The sequence below is a fragment of the Paralichthys olivaceus genome, chromosome 18 (assembly GCF_024713975.1).
Source record: "Paralichthys olivaceus isolate ysfri-2021 chromosome 18, ASM2471397v2, whole genome shotgun sequence".
In the NCBI taxonomy this organism is placed as follows: Eukaryota; Metazoa; Chordata; class Actinopteri; order Pleuronectiformes; family Paralichthyidae; genus Paralichthys; species Paralichthys olivaceus.
This window is the reverse complement of record NC_091110.1, coordinates 2,021,266-2,041,442: the sequence shown is the minus strand read 5'-3', so window position 1 is coordinate 2,041,442 and position 20,177 is coordinate 2,021,266. Positions and strand designations below refer to the sequence as shown.

Here is a 20,177-nt window from a genome sequence, read left to right as displayed (position 1 = left end):
AAAGAACATTGGCATGAGAATGTACCAGAAGCAACAAATTTGGGCTTTTATGGCCAACTTTGTAGCCAAATTTGTTGTATCTTTGTACATTAAGCCAAAGCTGTGGTTAGCTTTGCTACTGTATGTATGTACTGGTTGCTGTCTGAAAGTTGCTAGTTCATTTCATAATAATCTACAGAGTTTATTTGTAGCCATCAGTTGACAAATATTCTGTGTGGCATGAACCACCTGTCATTTTCCTAATTGGCCAACGTGCTATTAAGGTTAAATAGCGCTAGCCTGGTAACATTGTCTTTCTTTTCAATCAATCAACCAACCAACCAACCATCCAAATTGTACTCGATAGCCCATATTCACAAATCACAACTTGCCTCATAGGGCTTACCGAGATGCAACACCCTCTGCCCCTATCTCTCACCTAGAGTAAGGGAAAACTGCTCCAAAAAAACCTCAGAGAGAGCAGCATGTGAGGGATCCCTCTCCCAGGACGGACAGAAGTGCAATAGATATAACAGAAGACATAAAAAGACAGTGTCTAGCATAAACGGAGAGATAAAGCAATGTTCAAAGCATGACCACAATTTATAGAGATGACGGGAGGCGGGTTAGTAAATTGAAAAAAAAAGCTTTGGGATTTGAAACTACTGCAAAGGGCATTAAACCAAAACAGTTTATGTTTCACATGTCTGCCTTAGCATGTCAACCTATTTTGTAGGTTAGCAGTTTATCCACCAGAGGTCACACTTTACTAATTTTTGTTGGAATCACAGAGTGGAAGGCAGGAAACATACAAAGTTCCTGCATTTGGCAATAATCACAATCTCAGTTTTGTTTTTACTGTACTGACTGAACTCCAACATGTCAAATGAAAAACAGTAGGCAGAAATTGAATATAAAATAATCCTTGTGATGTTTCACTGGTGTGTTTCATCTAAATTGTATGAATTGTTGTTTTCTTTACCATAGAACAGGCCCTTTATAATACATGGAGGGGGGTCCTATCTGTGGAGGCCGCCATGTTTTAACTGTCGTCCAAACTGGATAAACTAAAACCTTTTGCATTTTCATAACACTGAAGTTCACCACAGGTTCTCCCTCATGTTGGAGGGGGGAGGGTGATATGAGTATTCAGCTGCAACATGACACTTCACCTCTGTCACTAAATTCTACACACTGAACCTTTAAGTAAACAGATTAGTTCCCCACCATCTTCATATATGAAGGGAACTGTCTTTGCATGAAGAGCAGTTGTTCCCTCAGCCAGCAAAAAAGTCTCACTGCACTGCAGCTAATTATTCACTGTGTAGGTTTATAAATAGGCAATTTGTCGAAAACTTATTTGTCATATTATGGCATCACAAGAGAATTCTTCATTCACATTCAACTAAACACTGACTGTATAATGCTCTTAATGGTCAATCAATAGACAAAGATGCAACAAAACATTAAAAAAACCTACAAAACTACTACAAAATTATTTGTCATTATTCAGTCTAGGCAGAAAAATAAGAAGTCCATGTATTATCACCTTAAATTTGATTCAACAGTTAGCCAACATCTGCCTGTTTACACATTCAGAAAACATGGAGCAATATTAGAATTAATTTGGGGTGATTTTTCGAATCCCTTGACAACTCTGACTCTGATTATTCACTCTGTTTGGTTTTACGTTGGTCTCCACCAAATCAGGGCTGATGTGTGCAGTGGGTTTCTTCCTGAACAAAACCGCTGAATAAAGTTGTTTCAATTGACCAAAACAATTAACCAAAAGCTCTTAATAAGCTGTGCAGGGCTGAGGGAAACTGCAGATGTATGTTATGTTTTTTTTGTCACCATCAATGACACCTTTTGCATGACATGTACTCATCACATGAACTGTTAATAAAGATGGTGATTCATTCAGCTTTAAGTGCTGCATTTAAAAAACCATGGACGATCATTTCAGTTAATGTTGATATTTTCTTATTCTCTGCCTTGTGCGTGCTGTGAAAGGTGCCTATAAGTAAACTGTATTATTATTACTATGATTATTATAACATTATGCATTTATGAACTAGAGTGCGTGTAGCCAGCCACCAGATGGCGATCGAGACGCTTTGGCTTCATTTTTGCGGAGCAGTCATGTCGTCCATCTTTACACATGCTTATAGTCTTTGCTTCAAAACGGCAGTTCTCAGACCAACGTGTGACGTCACGGTGGGTTGCCACTTTGTTCTGAACGCGTCCTGACCGCTGAGAGCGCGTCCTCGCAAGAACAGCTCTGAGCAGGAGACAGAAGAGGAGAGGGGACCGAACAGCGGACAGGGACGACACCAGGACTCCTCAGAGAAGTGACTGTCTGTCAGCCACTGACACTGGCGCGTGGATTACAACAGCTGCAAAGTTTACGGCTATTCTTGCAACATCTGGCTGCTTCCCGGGCTTCAGCAGAACATTCGATCCAGCACCATAAATCCACCGCACAGCAGAAAAGGTCCATTATTATGATGAGTATCAATTATATGACGAGTAGTTAACATGCTTCTGCAGATGTTTTTTGACTTCCCGTGTTGTTGTTGTTTTAAAGTAACACATAGTTTGTTTTTTCTCGTGCCTGCTTTGCTTTGCATGTGTTCACGACACATCTGCATCAGTTGACTGCAGCTGCAGCTCATTCCTGCAGGGAGTTGGTTGAGAAGAGACAGAGTCAGTGAGAGTGATTTCTCACTGTGCTGTCACACGACGCTCTGTGTTTATCAGGCTTGTAGTTATCCACCAATAACTCACGTCAGTGGTGTAAATCTTGCCAAAATCACTCACTTAACTGCATTTTGTGGATATGAGCTGATGTTCAAAAATGACTTCTTTAACCGGAGCAGAACGTGGCATGCCTGAGGGAGACATTGAATGTGTCACCAGCAGGCCCGACACTAAGGTACTCTTTGACCGCTGCTGCTGCTTCTCCTGCAGGGGACTCTGCCCTGCTCTGCTCCTCACTACATGGCCCTGGAAAGGAAGGTGTTGGGGGAGACATGTAAAGATTGAGAAGCTCACAGTGTGTTTAGGCAGAACACACATGGTGGATCACTGGCTTTGTTTTTGAGGGTGAAAGTCAGTTAATTGTAATCATGCAGCTGGCAGACAAAGATATACAGTCTTTGGTTTACCCACGTGACAGAGACACACTCACACTGTTGCTCAATTTAGTTTTGTTTAAGGCTGCTGCACACTATTGTCACTGTAGATTATAATGATATCATCAATGATAATCAGGCGGATTTTAGACCCGATTTGCCCCTTCTGACAATCACAGGGGGTTCCCGACTGGAGGTCACTCTGTGCCGATTATCTGCCCAAATAATCCTTAAAGGTCCAGTGTGTAAGATTTAGGTGAAAGGGATCTATCGGCAGAAATTTAACGGAGAATAATCCTCATGATGTTTTCACTAGTTCGTTTCATCTAAATTGTATGAATTGTAGTTTTCTTTACCCCAGAAAAGGCCCAGACTGGACAAACAAAACATCTTTTGAGTTTTTAAAACAACTGAAGCTACCACAGGTTCTTTTTCATGTTTGGAAGGAGAGGGTGAGGTGAGGGGTGTGCCAGCAAGGGAAGTTACACCAACCAGATGTTGCGTACTTGTACAGCTGTGACTAAAAACAACCAAAAAGTTGTTTACAAGCCGCCATAAAAGAAACGAAAGATGACAGATGATGAAGTGCAGTGATTTCAGGGGACCTTGCAGCAATTAGCCATTTGTCTGTCAAATGATCTTGGTTCTTTGACCATAGCTAGGAAAGCAGAAATGATTAAAGCAAGCTGCACTCAAGGACTATCTTAGAGAGGGGTCAGACACAAAGAAGAGTACAAGTGCAGGTGAGGAACAAACAGACTTGCACACTTGCAGAAACATTGACATGGTGTATGGAAGAAGTGGTCAAACGCTTGAGAGTTCAGATCCTGCTCACAGTCAAACCCCCCCACACTGCATGAAGTTACACACCTCAGATACTTTGGCGGATCCATTTTTAGGGTTCAACATATCACAAATGCTGCAAGCCCTGTTTTAGTATAAAGACGAAGCATTTTAGCTTGGGTGATCAAAAGTACATACTTTTGGAAACAATGACGCAGTCACTCACATTCGCTTCCTGATTGGGTCTTATCAGTCAAAGAAATCCCTGGTCTTACTTTTTGCACTTGCTGTTCCTCATTGATAGTATTTTGTTCCTTATTCATAGTATTTGTTTCCACATTCATAGTATTCTGTTTGCTGTTTACAACCGGTACATGTGATAGCTTTTCAGGTGTGTTGGAATGGAATGACCTCTGATATGGACTTTAACAGTTGACTGGATGGAGATAGTTTTTATTTTAAAATACTGCTTTAAAATGAAAACATAAAAGTGTGGACATAGTCTTAGTTATCAATACACAGTGAGTATTCCAATGTAAGCTCAGTAGTCATGTTACACTACTCAGCCCTGCAGTCAGGCTGTGTCGTCATAAACCTCCTGGGACTAATGAACTGATGAGACCAAACTCCTGCCTTCGCCCAATGTGATTATAAGCTGTCTTTACTCCTACTCTCACCCAAGCATGGAGCAGACACTTGACCTGCCCTGTGCTCTGCATTTTCATTTCAGTTTCCTTTTAGAGCCACTAATTGAATTAACCCCTCTGGTTGAATGATGGCCGCTGACCTTACTAAATAAAGGAACATGTTAGCAAAGTTTAATGAGTGATAATATAAAGGATTCTACGAGGTCATTAGGTGTCAACCCTGTGTCCTAGAATGTTTAATTATACAACTAAATAACTAGTATGTTTTTTGGTTAAAATGAAATGTAAGCAGATCGCCTTTACTAACAACCTAATGACTATGAAATATTGTTGAAAAATGTTATCATAGCACTGTATTTGGCAAGTGAGGGTGGAACTGAGTCATCGGAACAGGGGGACTGTAAAAAACATATTTTTTTACAGTTTTTACTGGCTGTGTCAGTAATTTACCGCTCCTCTCTGTGTCTCTTTCATTCTCATTCCCGACTGAATTCAGCCAAAGTGTACCCAGTCTGAGTTTACACATGTCCTATGACACTGTTTGTGTGAGTGTCTGGCTTCCTGCGTGTCAGCGAGAGAGAGAGAGAAGTGAGCAACGGGATCAGTAGTACTATTAATCAAAACTTTGAATTTGAACAGAGATGAATGTAATTGCTCCTCATAACTGTGTATATAGACATTTTCTTCACCCTGGGTATTTTCTTTATATTTAATCTCAGATTATAAAGTTGTCATTTTGTCAGTCCTCAGAAATGCACCTTTTTCTTATTTAGGTTTGGGAACACACTGCTGCTTTATTGCCTTGTTTGTGCGTGCCTTCTCCAGTGGATGACTTTGTTAGTTGTTTAAATAATCCTGGTTAAGTTGTTTGGATATTTCAGCCCTGCTCATGCAAAGATATGATAGTGATTATATTCTTTCAATTAAAATGTAAGCTCAATGCAGATGGTCGGGCACCAGGCTTTACTGGACTCAGAGGAAGTTGATGGTGTTTCTCAAGATTAAAGACACACATAACAAATACCTTACCCATCTAATTGCTGCTAATTAGAATAACCAAAGTTTCTTTTTAAAACCACTGATCATCATCTGCTTCACAAAAATATTTGGTGATATTTTGAATTCCATAGTTTGCGTCTCTTATGGTTGTTATGCTGATACTGTTATATGTATTTGTGAAACATGGAGTGCCAAAGGAATCTGTCCTATTTGCACAAATGGACTAGTGAGAACAGTGTCTGGATATCTTGGTTTCCTGCAGCTCCCAACAAAACTGAACTTCTTGCTTTTGTCCCCAACCAGACCTTTGTCTGTCTGTCTCTCTGTCCATCTCTGTCTGTCTGTCTATCTGCCTGCTTGTCTGTGTCTTTCTGTCTTTGTTTTAACAATAATTTCACAGTACATTGGCAATAACCACTTTCATTTATTGCTTAAACTCTTTTGCATTACTGCTGATGGCCGAGCGAAGTACGTGGTTGAAGTTTTAGAGAACTCACAGGATTAATTTAGCAATCGAATCATAGCTGTGTGTGCTTTGCTGAGTGTTAAATGCTCTGAATGTGCTAATATTTTGATGTCACAGCTCTGGATAAAAAATAGAGAGAGTATCTCACATAAAGTATAACTTGTGCTAATCATGAAGTCAGATAGTTACGTACAATTCTTAAAAAATTCTATTGAACTTGAACTGCATACCTCACTGTATGTAACTTACTAGATCAATTATATGTAAGTAAACATGACACTGAGACTGAGGTGTTACAAAGTATCAGCCTCAGTTACAACTTTATATTACACAGTAGAATAAACACGGTTACAAGGATTTTACTTTTCTCCAATGCAAAACTGTTTCGTCAGACTGCGTTAGTGAAAAGGAAGGCAAAGCGGAAAGTGCAAGAAACACCTCAAAATGATCTACAACCTTTTAAAAGAGAAGTTAATGCTATTGTTGGGAACCTCAGCATTGAAAACGAATTTGTAAATTACATAACTGAACTCACTTTTTTAAGTCATTCAAAAGATCCGTTTGGGAATATGTTTTCATTAATAGGAAGGTTTGGTCCCATGAATGAGGCTGTTTGTGGTTTTAATGTAGCCTTGGGCTTAACATGGTGTTCCTGTGGCTGATTAGAGCCAGGTGTCTACTCAGAAAATGAGGGTATTGAGGGCAGCCTGCTTCACTACAGAGCACCAGCTGCTGCCGTCTCAAATAATCTTGTGGGAAGGCTTTGCCGTAAAGCTAAACATGCCCTTGCTGAAATTAAACACACTCAAGAGCACAAATGATGTTACTGTTGCTCATTTGAAAATGAAATCTGGCACTGCAATTATTTTATGTTGTTGTTGGCACTAATTATGAATTGGGGAAGCTACAGAAGAGCCAGTGTCGCTGACTCATTACTGAGTTGCACATACTCCTGTGTGGTACTCAGTGTTATTCAATAGCAGTATTATTCCCAGCTGGGCATGAAATCCATTCAGTTTTGTAATGGAAAAATGAAAGACATACAGTAAATGTAGTCTGATGGCACATTTGTACTGTTGTTTTGACAATAACCTCCAACTACTTATTTTTGAAAAAGTATTTCCATAACTTTGGTTTTGCTTGAAGTACTTGAACTGTGTCTCCAGAAAGTTTCGGCCTCAGCATAGGGTCATAGAGCAGCCAAAATGTTTATTGGAGGACCCAATCCTGCACAACTTTAAAGAGCCTCCTCTGGGGATATATCAAGTTAAGAGTTCTTTGTGGGCCCAAAAAAGACTGTGTGGTTTTGTTTGAGTTGGATACAACTTTAAATATGTTTAGTGTAAAACAACAACTCTGTAATGGGAGCGTGCTTATGTTTGTGCGTGTGTGTTTTCCTGTTGGGGCTTCACATTCCCATTACCCAAAAGTAAACAGCTCTAGGCTTTTTACCAGCAACTTGCAAAACCAGTTGATTGCATCTGCTGCCAAGAGCCAAATTTGGGGAAACAGCGCTGTGGTTCTGTCTCCTGTAGGGTTAACCCGAACCCTAACCCCCTTCCCAGTAAATGTACTGAAGAGAATTTGAATTAAATGCTAGTATAAACTGTCCTTTACAGCTCTCTTTTTATTTTACAGAGAGAGGTTTCTCGCACTCATGTCGTTATCCACAGTACCTCACAGTGCCGACACTTTGAAGCAGCAAACAGGTGAAGCATTAAAATACATTATTTACATCACATCCAGTTAGCCAACTCTGTTTCACATAACAAGAGCAGGAGAAGCCCCAGGTGTAAGCTTGTCTTCATCACTTGCTGCTGAATCTGTAAATCGGGTTGGTCCCAGACCAAGCTCCTTTATCCTCTTTTTTTCTTGGGTGTTTTTGTAAAGAATTCACCAGATTTGGTCGTAATTCCACTTGAGTATGTTTACCAGTCAGCTCGCAGCGGAGGTCACCCAGTGACAGCAGACATGATGATGCAGAGTGTCAACCAAAGTAAACCAATACAAATTATAACAATAATAATTATAATAACTTTATTTGTTCTTATCAAGCTAACAAAGTGCTTCACAAAGAATTTTGGGATATCTAGTGTTGAAATTGCATGTTGCAGCTGAACACCCCTCACCTCACCCTCTCCTTCCAAACATGAAAAAGAACCTGTGGTAGCTTCAGTTGTCATAAAAACTCAAAAGGTGTTTAGTTTGTCCAGTCTGGACTAATGTAAAAAACATGGTGGCCTCTGTAGAGAGGACCTCCTCCATGTAAATATAAAGTATTTAAATATAAAGGGCCTTTTCTGGGGTAAAGAAAACTACAATTCATACAATTTAGATGAAACGAACTAGTGAAAACATCATGAGGATTATTCTCCGTTAAATTTCTGCCGATAGATCCCTTTCACCTAAATCTTACACACTGGAGCTTTAAGTGTGAGTCAAATCATAACATAATAAGGTCAAGACCTTAACATTGTAGAGAACACTTAGATAGATAGATAGATAGATAGATAGATAGATAGATAGATAGATAGATAGATTACTTTATTCATCCCCAAAGGGAAATTAGGCCGCATAGCAGTTTGGTATTTGGATACAGTACTTCCCTCAATGAGCAGCACTTTGGAGACTGTGGACAGAAAAACTCCCTCATTAACAGAGAACCATGGAACCAGACTCAATGTGGGCAGTCATCTGCCTCGACCGGTTGGGGTGAGCAGAGAAAATGGGGAGGAGAGGAGAGATGGTTGGAAAAGAGGGGAGAGAAGAGAGAGAGATAGGGGTGGGGGGCAGGAACGGTTATGTAAACATGACATTTGAGCTCTTTCAGATTGGTTGTTATAATGAAAATAATAATAATATTCAGTTGTACCGTGGCGTCATCAGGTGTTTCAAACTTTTAATTGCAATAACATTAAAAGCCAAACCTGAGGGTGCGCTGAGGCTAAAGGTAAATCTGACTGGCTACTGGCTTGTATGGCAGTGGTATGAAAGCCATTACCTCTTTGCCTTTTTTTAAACTATACTAAATACTTACTCTCATATGCAGCAGAGTCAGAAGCTGTCATATTTAAGACACTACATAAACTGTGGTTGCAATAAAAGTAAGATAAAAGGAATAAGGATATAAAACTACACAGTAATCCAGAGTTACAAATCGCATGTTAAAAATGCTTTCCTATAAAATACATGTGAGCAGTGATTTAAAGATTGTTAGTGAGCTAACGAGACTAATCTTGTCATGCAGGGAGTTCCAGAGCCTCGGGGCCCTGACAGACAAAGCCTGGTCACCTTTAGTAGCCAGCCTTGACCTAGGGACAGCCAACAAGGACAGGCTGACCGATCTTAGGTGCAACTAGGATTGTAGGGAGTCAAGAGGTGCGAAATGTAAGTATACGGGCCAGCCCATGTTGAGCTTTGAAAGTTATTAAAAGAATCTTAAAATCAATCCTGAATGTAACTGGCAACCAGTGAAGGGATGAAAGGATTATCGTGATGTGAGACCTACATCTTAGTTTTAGTTCAAATACAAGCAGCAGCATTTTGAACAAGTTGCAAACAAGTTACTAAGGTTTGACTGAGGCATGTATAAAGTGCATTGCAATATTCCAGATGGGAAAAGACAAAGGCATGTATTAGGTTTTCTAAGTCAGGGAGAGATAGAACTGAATAATTATGGAAATCTATTGTAGATGGAAGTAGCAGGAATTAATTATTTCATTAACGTGTGCTTTAACATTTAGATGGGAATCGAATGTGTCACCTAGATTTTTAGCTGCTGTTTAATATTAGTTGCCAGGGGACTGAGAGATAATAGGAGTTTGCCTGCTAGCTGATCGGGACCTAAGATAATTATTTCTGTTTTGTTTGAATTTAACTGAAGGAAATGAAGTGACATCCATTCCTTAATGGCAGTTAGGCACTCTGTTAGGACACTGATGACGTTGTCTGGCTTAAAAGACAAGCAGATTTTGGTGTCATCGGCATAGGAATGATAGGATATGCCATTAAAATGATTGATGACATTTCCTAATGGGCATGTACAGCGAAAATAGCACAGGACCAATATTAGAACCTTGTGGCACCCCAGCACATCAGTGGAGCCAGTTGACATGTTATTTCCAATTGAAATATACATTTCTATACCTGAGATAAGTTCCAGTTCCAGATATGCCAGCGCACTTTGTTAGTCTATTGATGAGAATGTTATGATCAGTGGTATCAAATGCAGTACTAAGGTGAAGGAGCTGTAATACGGAGCAATCACCAGCATCAGCAGGCATCAATAAATCATTTGTAATTTTAAGGAGAGCGGTTTCAGTACTGTGTCGTTTGCAAAATCCTGTTGGCCAATTGGCTATAAAAGTGGGAGGGTCCGGGGCGCAATCAAAGAGCAGCCTCAGGTCCCATGGTTGCCAAAAGTATAAGGACCCCCATTCACATCCACTTGGCCAGTGCCCCACACCCAGAAGTATATGTAGACAGACACTAACCAAATACAATTTGAAAAAACTTATATTGAATGCTCACAGGTGCTTATGGCCAACCAAGCACATTGTACAAGTGAACTTTTATTATTTAATTATTGTTTGACATTTATATACTTTTTTGTCTCAGGATGTAGGAGGGTGCGGCACAATATATCTAAAATGTATTCTCATGGCGATATCACCATATACATATTGCAAGAGACGGTTTGAACTGTTATAAATGTTGTTCAATGTGCCATGCATTCACATGCTGCATGTCAATATACCTGGCCAACCGGGTGGAGCCCTGCTGCTGAAGATAATAAATGAAACATATTCAGACAATTGACGGGCCTGTCCTGGGTTTTTCCTGCATAGAGAATTGCGAGGCGGCTTTGCCTCCCAACAAAATTCTAGTACAGTGGAAACCGCTTATAGTGTTCATGTTTGTCCCGGACAAAATGCTGCTTATTTTTCTCTCTCTCTCTCACCCTCTCTCTCAGACTCTGCTGACATCTCTGACTCGCTACATTTAACTCACAAACTTTCGTTTAGTGAGTCAAATCTTTCTTCAGAGCTCGCTCTCCCTCTCTCTCTGACATGCAGACACACTCTGAGTCACACTGTTTTTGTGTGTGTCAGAGTCTCTGACACACACAAAAACAGTGTCATCAGTCATAGGTGTAAACTCAGACTGGGTAAAAACCACAGAATCTCTTAGTCAGCACTGGAGAGTCAGAGGAGATGGCAGCGTGATCAGTCTGGCTCGATTTGGCTGGCAGTGAGTAGCATGAATGATAGAGACACAGAGAGGAGCAGTATATTACTGACAGAGCCAGTAAAAACTGTAAAACATTTTTAAGTTACATATATATACATATATATATTATATAATATATATATCAACCTGTCCTGTTTTAACTTCATTTATATGCCATCTGAACCTTAATTTATTACCATTGTTATTATAAAGTACTATACGAATAAAATGTATTATTACTAATATGGCATTCCTAACAAAATGCAAAAGTCACTGAGTGTACATACCTACTGAGCAAACAGCATACATTACAGTGTATTTAACTCTGTATGTTTACGAATATTATTTCTCTTTATTTTCCTAAATCACCAGTTTCACACTGAATGCAATGTGTTGTTGCACACTCCCATCAAAACATGTTATATTTGCACTAACTATACATCATATGCTTTAGTTGTGTGACAGTTTTTCATTGATGGATTCTATATATTTAACATTTTTCGTCAAATATATTTTGCTGTGCCTCCGTCATTTTTCATTGACTACAGGTCTGCTCTCTCTTTACCTGCTGCTATGTCCTCAGGTTGCTATGGTGAACAATAGAGTGGAGGTGCCTGCTGTTGCAGTGATGGGCAGTGGCGTGGGAACAGCAGGCAGATCGTGCGCAGGATGTGGAAGTCGAATCGCAGACCGCTTCCTGCTCTTCTCCATGGAGCGATACTGGCACACGCGCTGCCTCAAGTGCTCGTGCTGCCACGCTCAGCTGGGCGAGTACAGCAGCACCTGTTACAGCAAAGGAGGCATGATTCTTTGTAAGAATGACTACATCAGGTGAGCACTGCTACATCGTGAAACTTTTTTAGCCATAGTAACTAAGATAAGTAGCAGAGCATAGTGGATTGAGACTGAAATTCTTCAACCCAACCTATGTTTAAATCGATCTAGAATATGAGCATGGAGAGTACATATCACAATCTGTATATAATACTTTTTATCTACTATCCTGGTAAATGTTATCGTGTGGGAGATGTGTCAAAATGGTGACTTAAATGTATGTAAGTGTTTGTTTATATAGATCAAATCAATATAGATCTATAAACCATGAAGTACCAGTGATTTGCCATTTATTTTCGGATTTTTTTGATATAGTATAAAAGAGCTTACAAATTGTATTTTTCTAGAATCAGTTTGCTCATGAAAATATGGTAATTGACAAAAAGTCATGAGAAAATACAATTTGTCACATGGACTGCCGGTGAGATGGAAAAGCTCATGTATCAAAGCACAACACAGGTGACCAACACCTCAATATACATTTTTCACTAGACCTGACGTGTGTTCAAAGTAATGTTAGCTATAGGTTTAGGCTCTAAAAAGTGCATTGAAAGACAGCCCCTCAGTAGATTTCACACTTCTACCAAGGCCCAACAGAGTCATTTAAATTCACTATACCGATTTTTGTTTGGATCTGCACCAAATTGCACATACTCATTAGCACAAGTCCCCTAAACATGCTAGATGTTTGTTTCAGCAAGATCCATGAATGATTCTCTGACAAATAAACACAAATGTTGAAAAAACTCATTTTTATGTCAATCGCTTCTGTAGTTTTTGTTTAATCCTGCTAAGTAACACATACGAAAACATAATCTCCTTGGCAAATGTAAAAATGCTTAGAAATACAAGGCCCTAATAAGGACAAATGCAGTGTTGTGTAGTGCCAACAAGGAGCTATAAAGTCTTACAGAATATTCCTTTTAATCTTCCTCTAGGGATAGAGTGATGAACTTTATGCAATTAAAATAAATCAGTCTAACTTGCATTACATTCATTTTATATTCAATATATTCAGAAACTTTGATCCAAAAAGCCCACCCTTAAAAAACAAAAAGGTGGGTAGCATGTTTATATTTGGAATATGCAATTGGTCAATTGATCAAATGATAAACAGGAGCTGAAAACTTCAGCCCCAAACGTCTGAACACAATGGACACAACACCAAGGGACATGAACAACCTCATTCAGCTAAGAACCTGCTCTGCCTTCATTTACGGCATGTCAAAAATATCTGTGTGCACAAAGTAATGAATCTGCCTGCTTTCATTTAATTGACTTACACTTACAACTGGCAACTGTACGGTCTAGGTTTAAATTTTCCTAATCAGTCCAGGTGAGTAAATGGAGCGAACCCTGCAAGTTGGTTCAGGCAGCCAACTCGAGCTGCGCTGCTCAAATCATGTGACACACCTCATTCTCCACAATCATCTATTATACACACCCACCTTATTCGGCAGCCTATTTAAGCAGAGAGAAATTTCTCACCAACCCCTTTTCTTGCACTTCTGCTGCAGTATCGCTTCCAGTTGCTCCAGCCCGTCCACCTACCCAGCATCCACCTGTCAGCTCCAGGGGGGGTTACAAGTATTTGCTCCTCACTCCCGTCATATCTGTGTAATCACATCGGGGGAGTGATTGAGTCAGAGCCTAGACGCCAAACACAAACTATGTTCTAATGCTGCAAATACAGTTGAATGTGAGTTGTCTGACTGAACTTGTTTTTAGTGAAGTCCTGCTTAAAAAGTGCCCGTTGTTTTGTTCTTTGTTCTTAGTGTGCCAGTGTGTAAGAAGTGTCCATGGTCAGACTGGAGTTACTCAGATAGGGATTCTGTGGGCGCACACATCTCAAAATTCTGAATGTGGAAAGCTACAGCTCATGGCCTGCTGAGGTTGAACCCAAGACGAAGCAGACTTTGCATAGCAGTCCAGTAAAAATACAGTTTATGGACAGTTTCATGGTTATTTAAAGTTCTTTTATGCAATCTCTGATATTGATGGTTAAATGTAACTAATGGGGAAAGCAAGCAAGTGCATTCAGAAGCCTGCAGAAGTGCAAATTAACAGACCACAATATATTATAACTACAAACAAGATTGCACGGGGCAACTATAGTATGTAAAAATAAAAAAAATCCTCAAATAAAACTGTCACTACGCATCGCATCAGGTAACATTTACTTGGCTATTTAGCCATATATTAGCTTTAGCCTCCTCTGAATACAAATGAGAGCTGAACTTGATTCTATTCTGACCTTTTGTCGTACAATTACAGTTTTTACGATACAGTTTCACATTTCACACAGAAAGGGTCGTGATGTTTCTGGAGCCTGGGGAGAAGGGGGGTGTCTCAGGTGCACTAATTAAATGTTGGATTAAGATTAAAAAATCATTACCCTGTGCCCTCACTGAAGGACAGGCTGTGAGTGTAAGTAAGTGTCACAGTGCATTAGTTTCACAGGGAGCTGTAATGATGACAGAAGCTTCCAATTAAAATCATCAGCCTCCTGCAGCTCAGGTGCTGACACGCTGATGTGTGCTGCTGCATTCAAAGAACACAGAATCGTTGTTAAACATGTTCTCTGGTTTCAACCTGTTGTTTTTTTTTTAAACTAAAAACCTAAAATGACATTCCCATCAGCTGTTTTTGATTAATGCCAGTAATTCTTAGCCAGCAAGTTGAACTGCACACAAACATTACCCTCTATCTTTCAAATCGCTAGCTGCACCACATGTGCGATGTGCTGCACAGAGCAGGCCATGTCAATAATGTGTATGGCCTCAAGACGCCACACAACAACAAATCCACATGGGTACGGTTGCTATGGCAACACATGAACCATGACATACAGCTGGTAAGGGAACAAAGAAAAGTTTCTTTAGACTTGAGAAAGAACAGCGGCTTTGTGTAGCCTGAGAAACCTCTGTATCACTCACTCTTGTGTGTGTACTTGAGGCAGCGAGTGACATGTTACAAGGAAGTCAAACTATAAACAGAACAGCACTGTGAGAAAACAACCCAAAGGTCTGTGTTGGCTTGTTATTTCAGGTACCAGTGGGAGGCCGCTTTGTGTCACAGATCCATGAATGATCTGGTGAGGACTCAATAAGGCAGAATTATACTGCTGTGGAAAGGTTTGATGGCTGAAATCATTTTTTCAGTCAAAGGCCGGGGAAATGACGCAACTTAATTTTAAAGTTGAATTAATAAGTGGCTGATGAATGTTGTTGATGTACAGGTTGGCAAATGGTTGAATGCCTTTCTGCTTTTCTGGTTTGCAGGCTGTTCGGACACAGTGGTGCCTGTAGTGCTTGTGGACAGTCTATACCTGCCAGTGAGATGGTGATGCGAGCGCAAGGCAGCGTTTACCACCTTAAAGTGAGGGTGACGTTGTAATTGTACCACTTGATATTACCACATCATTAACATTGTTATCAGTGTTTTAATCTTAATAATTACTTGATGCCATATAATTACAAGTATCTTTTTTCTAGTGTTTTACCTGTGCGACCTGTAGAAACCGCCTGGTCCCAGGTGATCGTTTTCACTACGTCAATGGGACTATCTTCTGTGAGCATGACCGACCAGGGGGAGGTCTGCACAGTGGACACCCAACTTCACTGCAGCCCAACAGCATGATGTCTGATCAGAAGGTGAGAGGTCATGTGGTCATATCCATATCATGATTAGAAATTGTCGATCACTTCTTGTCATAACATATAACTGTGTTTGTTACAATTGTGTAATGTGCGGTTCGCTCTCTCTCTCTCTCTCGCTTGCTCGTTCTTTCTCTCAGACACTTCGACATGTCTGTGTCGAGTTAGTCTTTGTATAGTCAGTCGAATTAAATGGTTCAGTTCGTCTGGATCTTCATAGATAAATATAACTGTGTGTCATCTGCATAGCAGTGAAAAAGAATGCTATTGTTTCTAATAGTATTGCCTAATGGTAACATGTATAAATTAAAGTGTATTGGGCCAAGAACCGAAACTTGTGGGACTCCATGATTAACTTTAGTGTATGGTGAGTATTCATCATTAACACTAACAAAGTGGAATCTATTTGATAAATAAGACCTAAACCAGCTTAATGCTTAAACATTGGTTCGATCAAACTGTTGGCTGCTGCCTCAAACAGTAGAATGTAGATGCATAGAGCAATGGTTACATGTTTGAAGAGCACATTATCAGTGATGCTTGTGTTACACATTTTGACATTTACTGTCATAAATCACAAAGTTTAGTCAAATTTCCAGAATTTCCATCTAATACCTTTATGTAAAAATTCAAGATAAATGTCCAGATAAACAACATCAAGATAAACAGCTCTCCAGAGCAACGAGATGATTACTTAAAGGTGGCCAATTCAAATGTCAAATGAAGACAATAGTTTAAGAAATCAGGAAAGCAGTATGGAGCTAGCGGATGGCTGAATGGTTAGACCACACACACCCTCAGCAGCTGGTTCCCCAGTTTGACTCCTGGCCAGCTGGACCATTTGCTGTGAGTCACTCACCTTGTTTCCATCAGAATGAAGGGATACATTTCCAAAAATAGATTTGAAAAACAGAAACACTGGAATGCCTCGTTTGATATTGGGGAGACACCTACACTACAACATGATAGAGCTATCACACCCATGTTGCTGGATGTAAACGCACCGGCACACTTGTTAATAATAACATTAATCAACACCTGAAAGGATGTGATCAGGGGAATGGAAAGATAATGCAGATGCCAGCATTTTTGTTGTATTTCTTCGTTTATAACGATCTCTCTCCAATGTTGACAGGTGTGCTGAGGAAGAGGATGGAAAAACCAAATGTGTGCCTTCTCCTCCACCTTCCTCCTCCGTCACTTCTTCACCCTCCTTCACACTGTGAATCCTGCCATTGGCAGACCTTCCACCATCCTGATGGACATTTACTCCACAGTCTGGATTTATACTGGTTTAGGTTTCAGCTTTCCAACAGCAACTGACTTGTCTGTATAGGTGGACTGTGAATCTGGACATGTACTATGTGCTGTTAGAAGTTGGAAATTATTTATATGTTAGGCTGTTTATTGTGAACTGTGAGTGGTAAGAACTGTCATGGTAAATGGTGGAGAAATTGAAGCCTTATAACTCAACGTGACTCCTGTAGGAGGTGAATTTGTTTTATCCAAAATAACAGACCACACTTGTACTTTGACCAGTTTTGGGTTTGTTTTGATTTGTGAGTTGTGATTCCAACTACCGGATGTTTCCCTCCACACACAAGAGAAGCCGTTTTCAGACATGAACTCCAAGAGAGATGAAGCTATTGATTCATCCCAATCAATAATTTAACTATTTCTGGAAGGTAAAAACTTCTAACTTTGGAATATTTGCTTTTGAAAATTGTTATCACCACCTGGATGGATTACAATGAAATGTAGATCAGACACCCATGTTCCCCTCAGGATGAATTGTCATAGCTTTCATGTTCTGGCTTTTCGCATCATAAGGTCAAATTTAGTTTAAAAAATACATTTTAATTTCCCATCAGCCTCAAATTTACTTGAATTCATATGTCAGTAATCTGAAGCAAGCTAACTACAAGGTAAACATTACCCTCTATTTTGTATTTTATTGTTCTATGCTTTATTTACCCAAAAGCCTGTGATCTCAATAATTAAGCCTTTTGGAAAAATTAACTTTGCTCACAATTATTCAGTGGATGTACACAGTGATTCATAAGTGTGGTAGCAAAGCATCTACAGAAGTAAAGGCTAAGAAGGTCAAGGCTGTCTCTCCATATGAATGTCTTTCTTTGTATACTTCATTATAATGTACCCTCTTTTCTTCAGGTGTTGATGAAAGTTCATCATTGATGCATTTAAATTTATACAGTGTTTATAATTGTGTTTTGAAAGATTGTTCCATAAGAGATTTAGCAGCAGTCACATGTGCTGTATACTCTAAATGTTCATTGCTGTGCAAATCAAGTCTTTACTTTTAAAACTACTGTTCATAGTTTGAGTAAGAGTGAAGGATGATTGAGATGAAATGTTTAAGTGCACTAATAACCTGCTGAATTGTGTGCTACACTATATGAAACATATGATGTTGTGTTTTCTTTTTCAATTAAGTCAAACTGTATTGCTCCAAACTGTGCATGGAAAGAAAATGAGACCTCTCAGAAGAGCTGTCTTATGTGTGATAAGGATGATTTGTCTAAAGCTACAGTGAGAGTTACAGATAGCTGCTTCAGACTGAGGAGTAAGTAAGGAAGGCTTTGGGTTCTCAGACAAACGTGGCTGATTACCCACAGGAATGGGATTTCAAAGGCCTGAGCCGAGGCCATTACAGAAGCAATTAAAGTGGGATGCGCTGGAGGCCTGCATCGGCTTTAGCTGCACTCCAGTATTTCAGCCTAATGAGGCCTAATCTGGTGAGGTGGTCTAATTAAAAGGTACGGAGTGCTTTCCTATGGGCATGCAGCAGTTTGTGCTCTCTAGCTTACTGAGCGGCAAACATACAAGACAGAATGTTTGTTTTTTTTGTTTTCAACCATATGTGTCCATTCTCTGTTGAAATTAAAACATTCAACTTGACATTTTCTAACACGTTTGCTGGTCTCTGGTCTTACTAAGGTCTCTACTCTGGTTTTTTATGTTTGCTTTTTGGCCTGAAACGCACCTTTAAATTAGCCCTTTTTTTTACTTGTACATTTGGCATGGAAACTCTGAGATCATCTCCATGCTAATTATAGGGTCACTCCTTTCCCATATTGTTTGTGTGGCTTTCTACTGAGCAGAAGTGAAATGCAGGATGGGTAGAGGCACACATGAGTAGCCAGCTGTGACTCTTCAAATTAACGGGCCTGGAGAACTCAGCAGCTCCTCTCTCAGGGTTAGTCCAATTAGCTTCACATTCACAGCAACAATGAAGCTTTTAATGGTTGTCTTTCAAAGTGCCCTTTCATAATGATGGAGGGTGAGTACATTCCTCTGGTTTTTCAGTGAGGACTCCAAACCTGAGTCGCACCAATTTCCCCTTAATCCACTTCAAGGCTTTTGTTTTGTCTTAGTTCACCAGGCTGTGGCATTAGATCACTGGGAAGGTATTACAGAAGAAATAATGAAGGACGATAACAGGTTCCAGTTTTAGAATATGTTTTAAACTCAATACACCAATGTATGTAGCTGTTTAGTTTCTGTATAAGTTTTAGTTGGAAGTATATTCTGTTGCAGAAATAGTTAAGTTCTACAGATGGAAATATCAGCTGGTCCTCCTCATTCAGTATTTCCAAACTGAAATGTACTGGATGAATAGATGGTCTCCAGGTTAAGTGTTTTAATAATTTTGAAGATTCAAAGATGATTTTTCCTACAATTTGTCCAATATTTATGGTTTGTAAAACAAAAGATATATTTATTTGTGTGTGATTTAGTTTTTAATTTGCACATCAAGCCCCTGTCTGCCACTATACTGTTCTCATTGAGAAAACAATGATGCCAAAAACGTACTCGATGGTGGAAGGGAGTTTGGGGGTGTGCTGCCAACATTTTATCAGAACATGAATATGTTAGCATGGTACTTAAGAAAGACCCTCTTCACATTACACATAGTTAATATCAGAATATTGATTGGTGTGATATTAAGGTAATACTTTGTATTAATACTTAAATAATTGCCCCACTGCCCCACATATCATTCATAAGAACTTCACTATCTCTTATCTTTATAACATAGAAGATTAATACTTATCCATTAAGAAACATACAGAGGCTTTTGCCAAAAATGGGGAATGGAAAGCCGTACTTTACAATCTACGTAGACATATATGTTGTTACTGTATGATATCCCTTACTCAGCAGAAGTGAGATTGTTAGCAAAACAAGATAGTGTTATGTAATGGTTACTTCTATTTTATTTATTATATTTTCAAATGTAATCTTGAAAGTAAAATTTTACCTTGGTGTATATGAAGCACAAAGAGATGAAGATATGAACATATTTACTAAATTATCTTCTCACAATATTAACATCCAGCTGAAACATCCATCAATACTTCATGTGGTGTTATAAACCATATGAGACCAAAACCTTTCCTCTGTTTATCTTATATCTTTGCAGTCATAC

General features: G+C 39.4%; 1 protein-coding gene across 2 annotated transcripts; it reads left to right on the top strand.

Annotated features, from left to right (window-relative positions):
- The first annotated feature begins 2,223 nt into the window (after positions 1-2,223).
- LOC109625950 (LIM domain transcription factor LMO4.1-like) lies at positions 2,224-18,646 on the top strand. 2 transcript variants are annotated; one of them, XM_020081568.2, is made up of 5 exons: positions 2,224-2,473; positions 11,821-12,068; positions 15,353-15,449; positions 15,566-15,724; positions 16,863-17,644. In XM_020081568.2, the coding sequence occupies exons 2-5, from the start codon at positions 11,827-11,829 to the stop codon at positions 16,869-16,871; spliced, it is 507 nt and encodes a 168-aa protein (XP_019937127.1). In that variant the 5' UTR covers positions 2,224-2,473; positions 11,821-11,826; the 3' UTR covers positions 16,872-17,644. The 2 variants fall into 2 exon arrangements, with proteins under 2 accessions (XP_019937127.1, XP_019937128.1); XM_020081569.2 differs by lacking the exon at positions 2,224-2,473 and adding an exon at positions 9,256-9,395 and having other exon boundaries at positions 16,863-18,646.
- Positions 18,647-20,177: the final 1,531 nt, after the last annotated feature.

What these genes read in the sequence shown, in the direction of transcription:
- LOC109625950 (XM_020081569.2), top strand. Translation starts at nt 11,827, where the DNA reads ATGGTGAACAATAGAGTGGAGGTGCCTGCTGTTGCAGTGATGGGCAGT. An exon ending in TGTAAGAATGACTACATCAG is followed by an intron (nt 12,069 to 15,352) that starts GTGAGCACTGCT and finishes TCTGGTTTGCAG; the next exon opens with GCTGTTCGGACACAGTGGTG. An exon ending in GCAGCGTTTACCACCTTAAA is followed by an intron (nt 15,450 to 15,565) that starts GTGAGGGTGACG and finishes TCTTTTTTCTAG; the next exon opens with TGTTTTACCTGTGCGACCTG.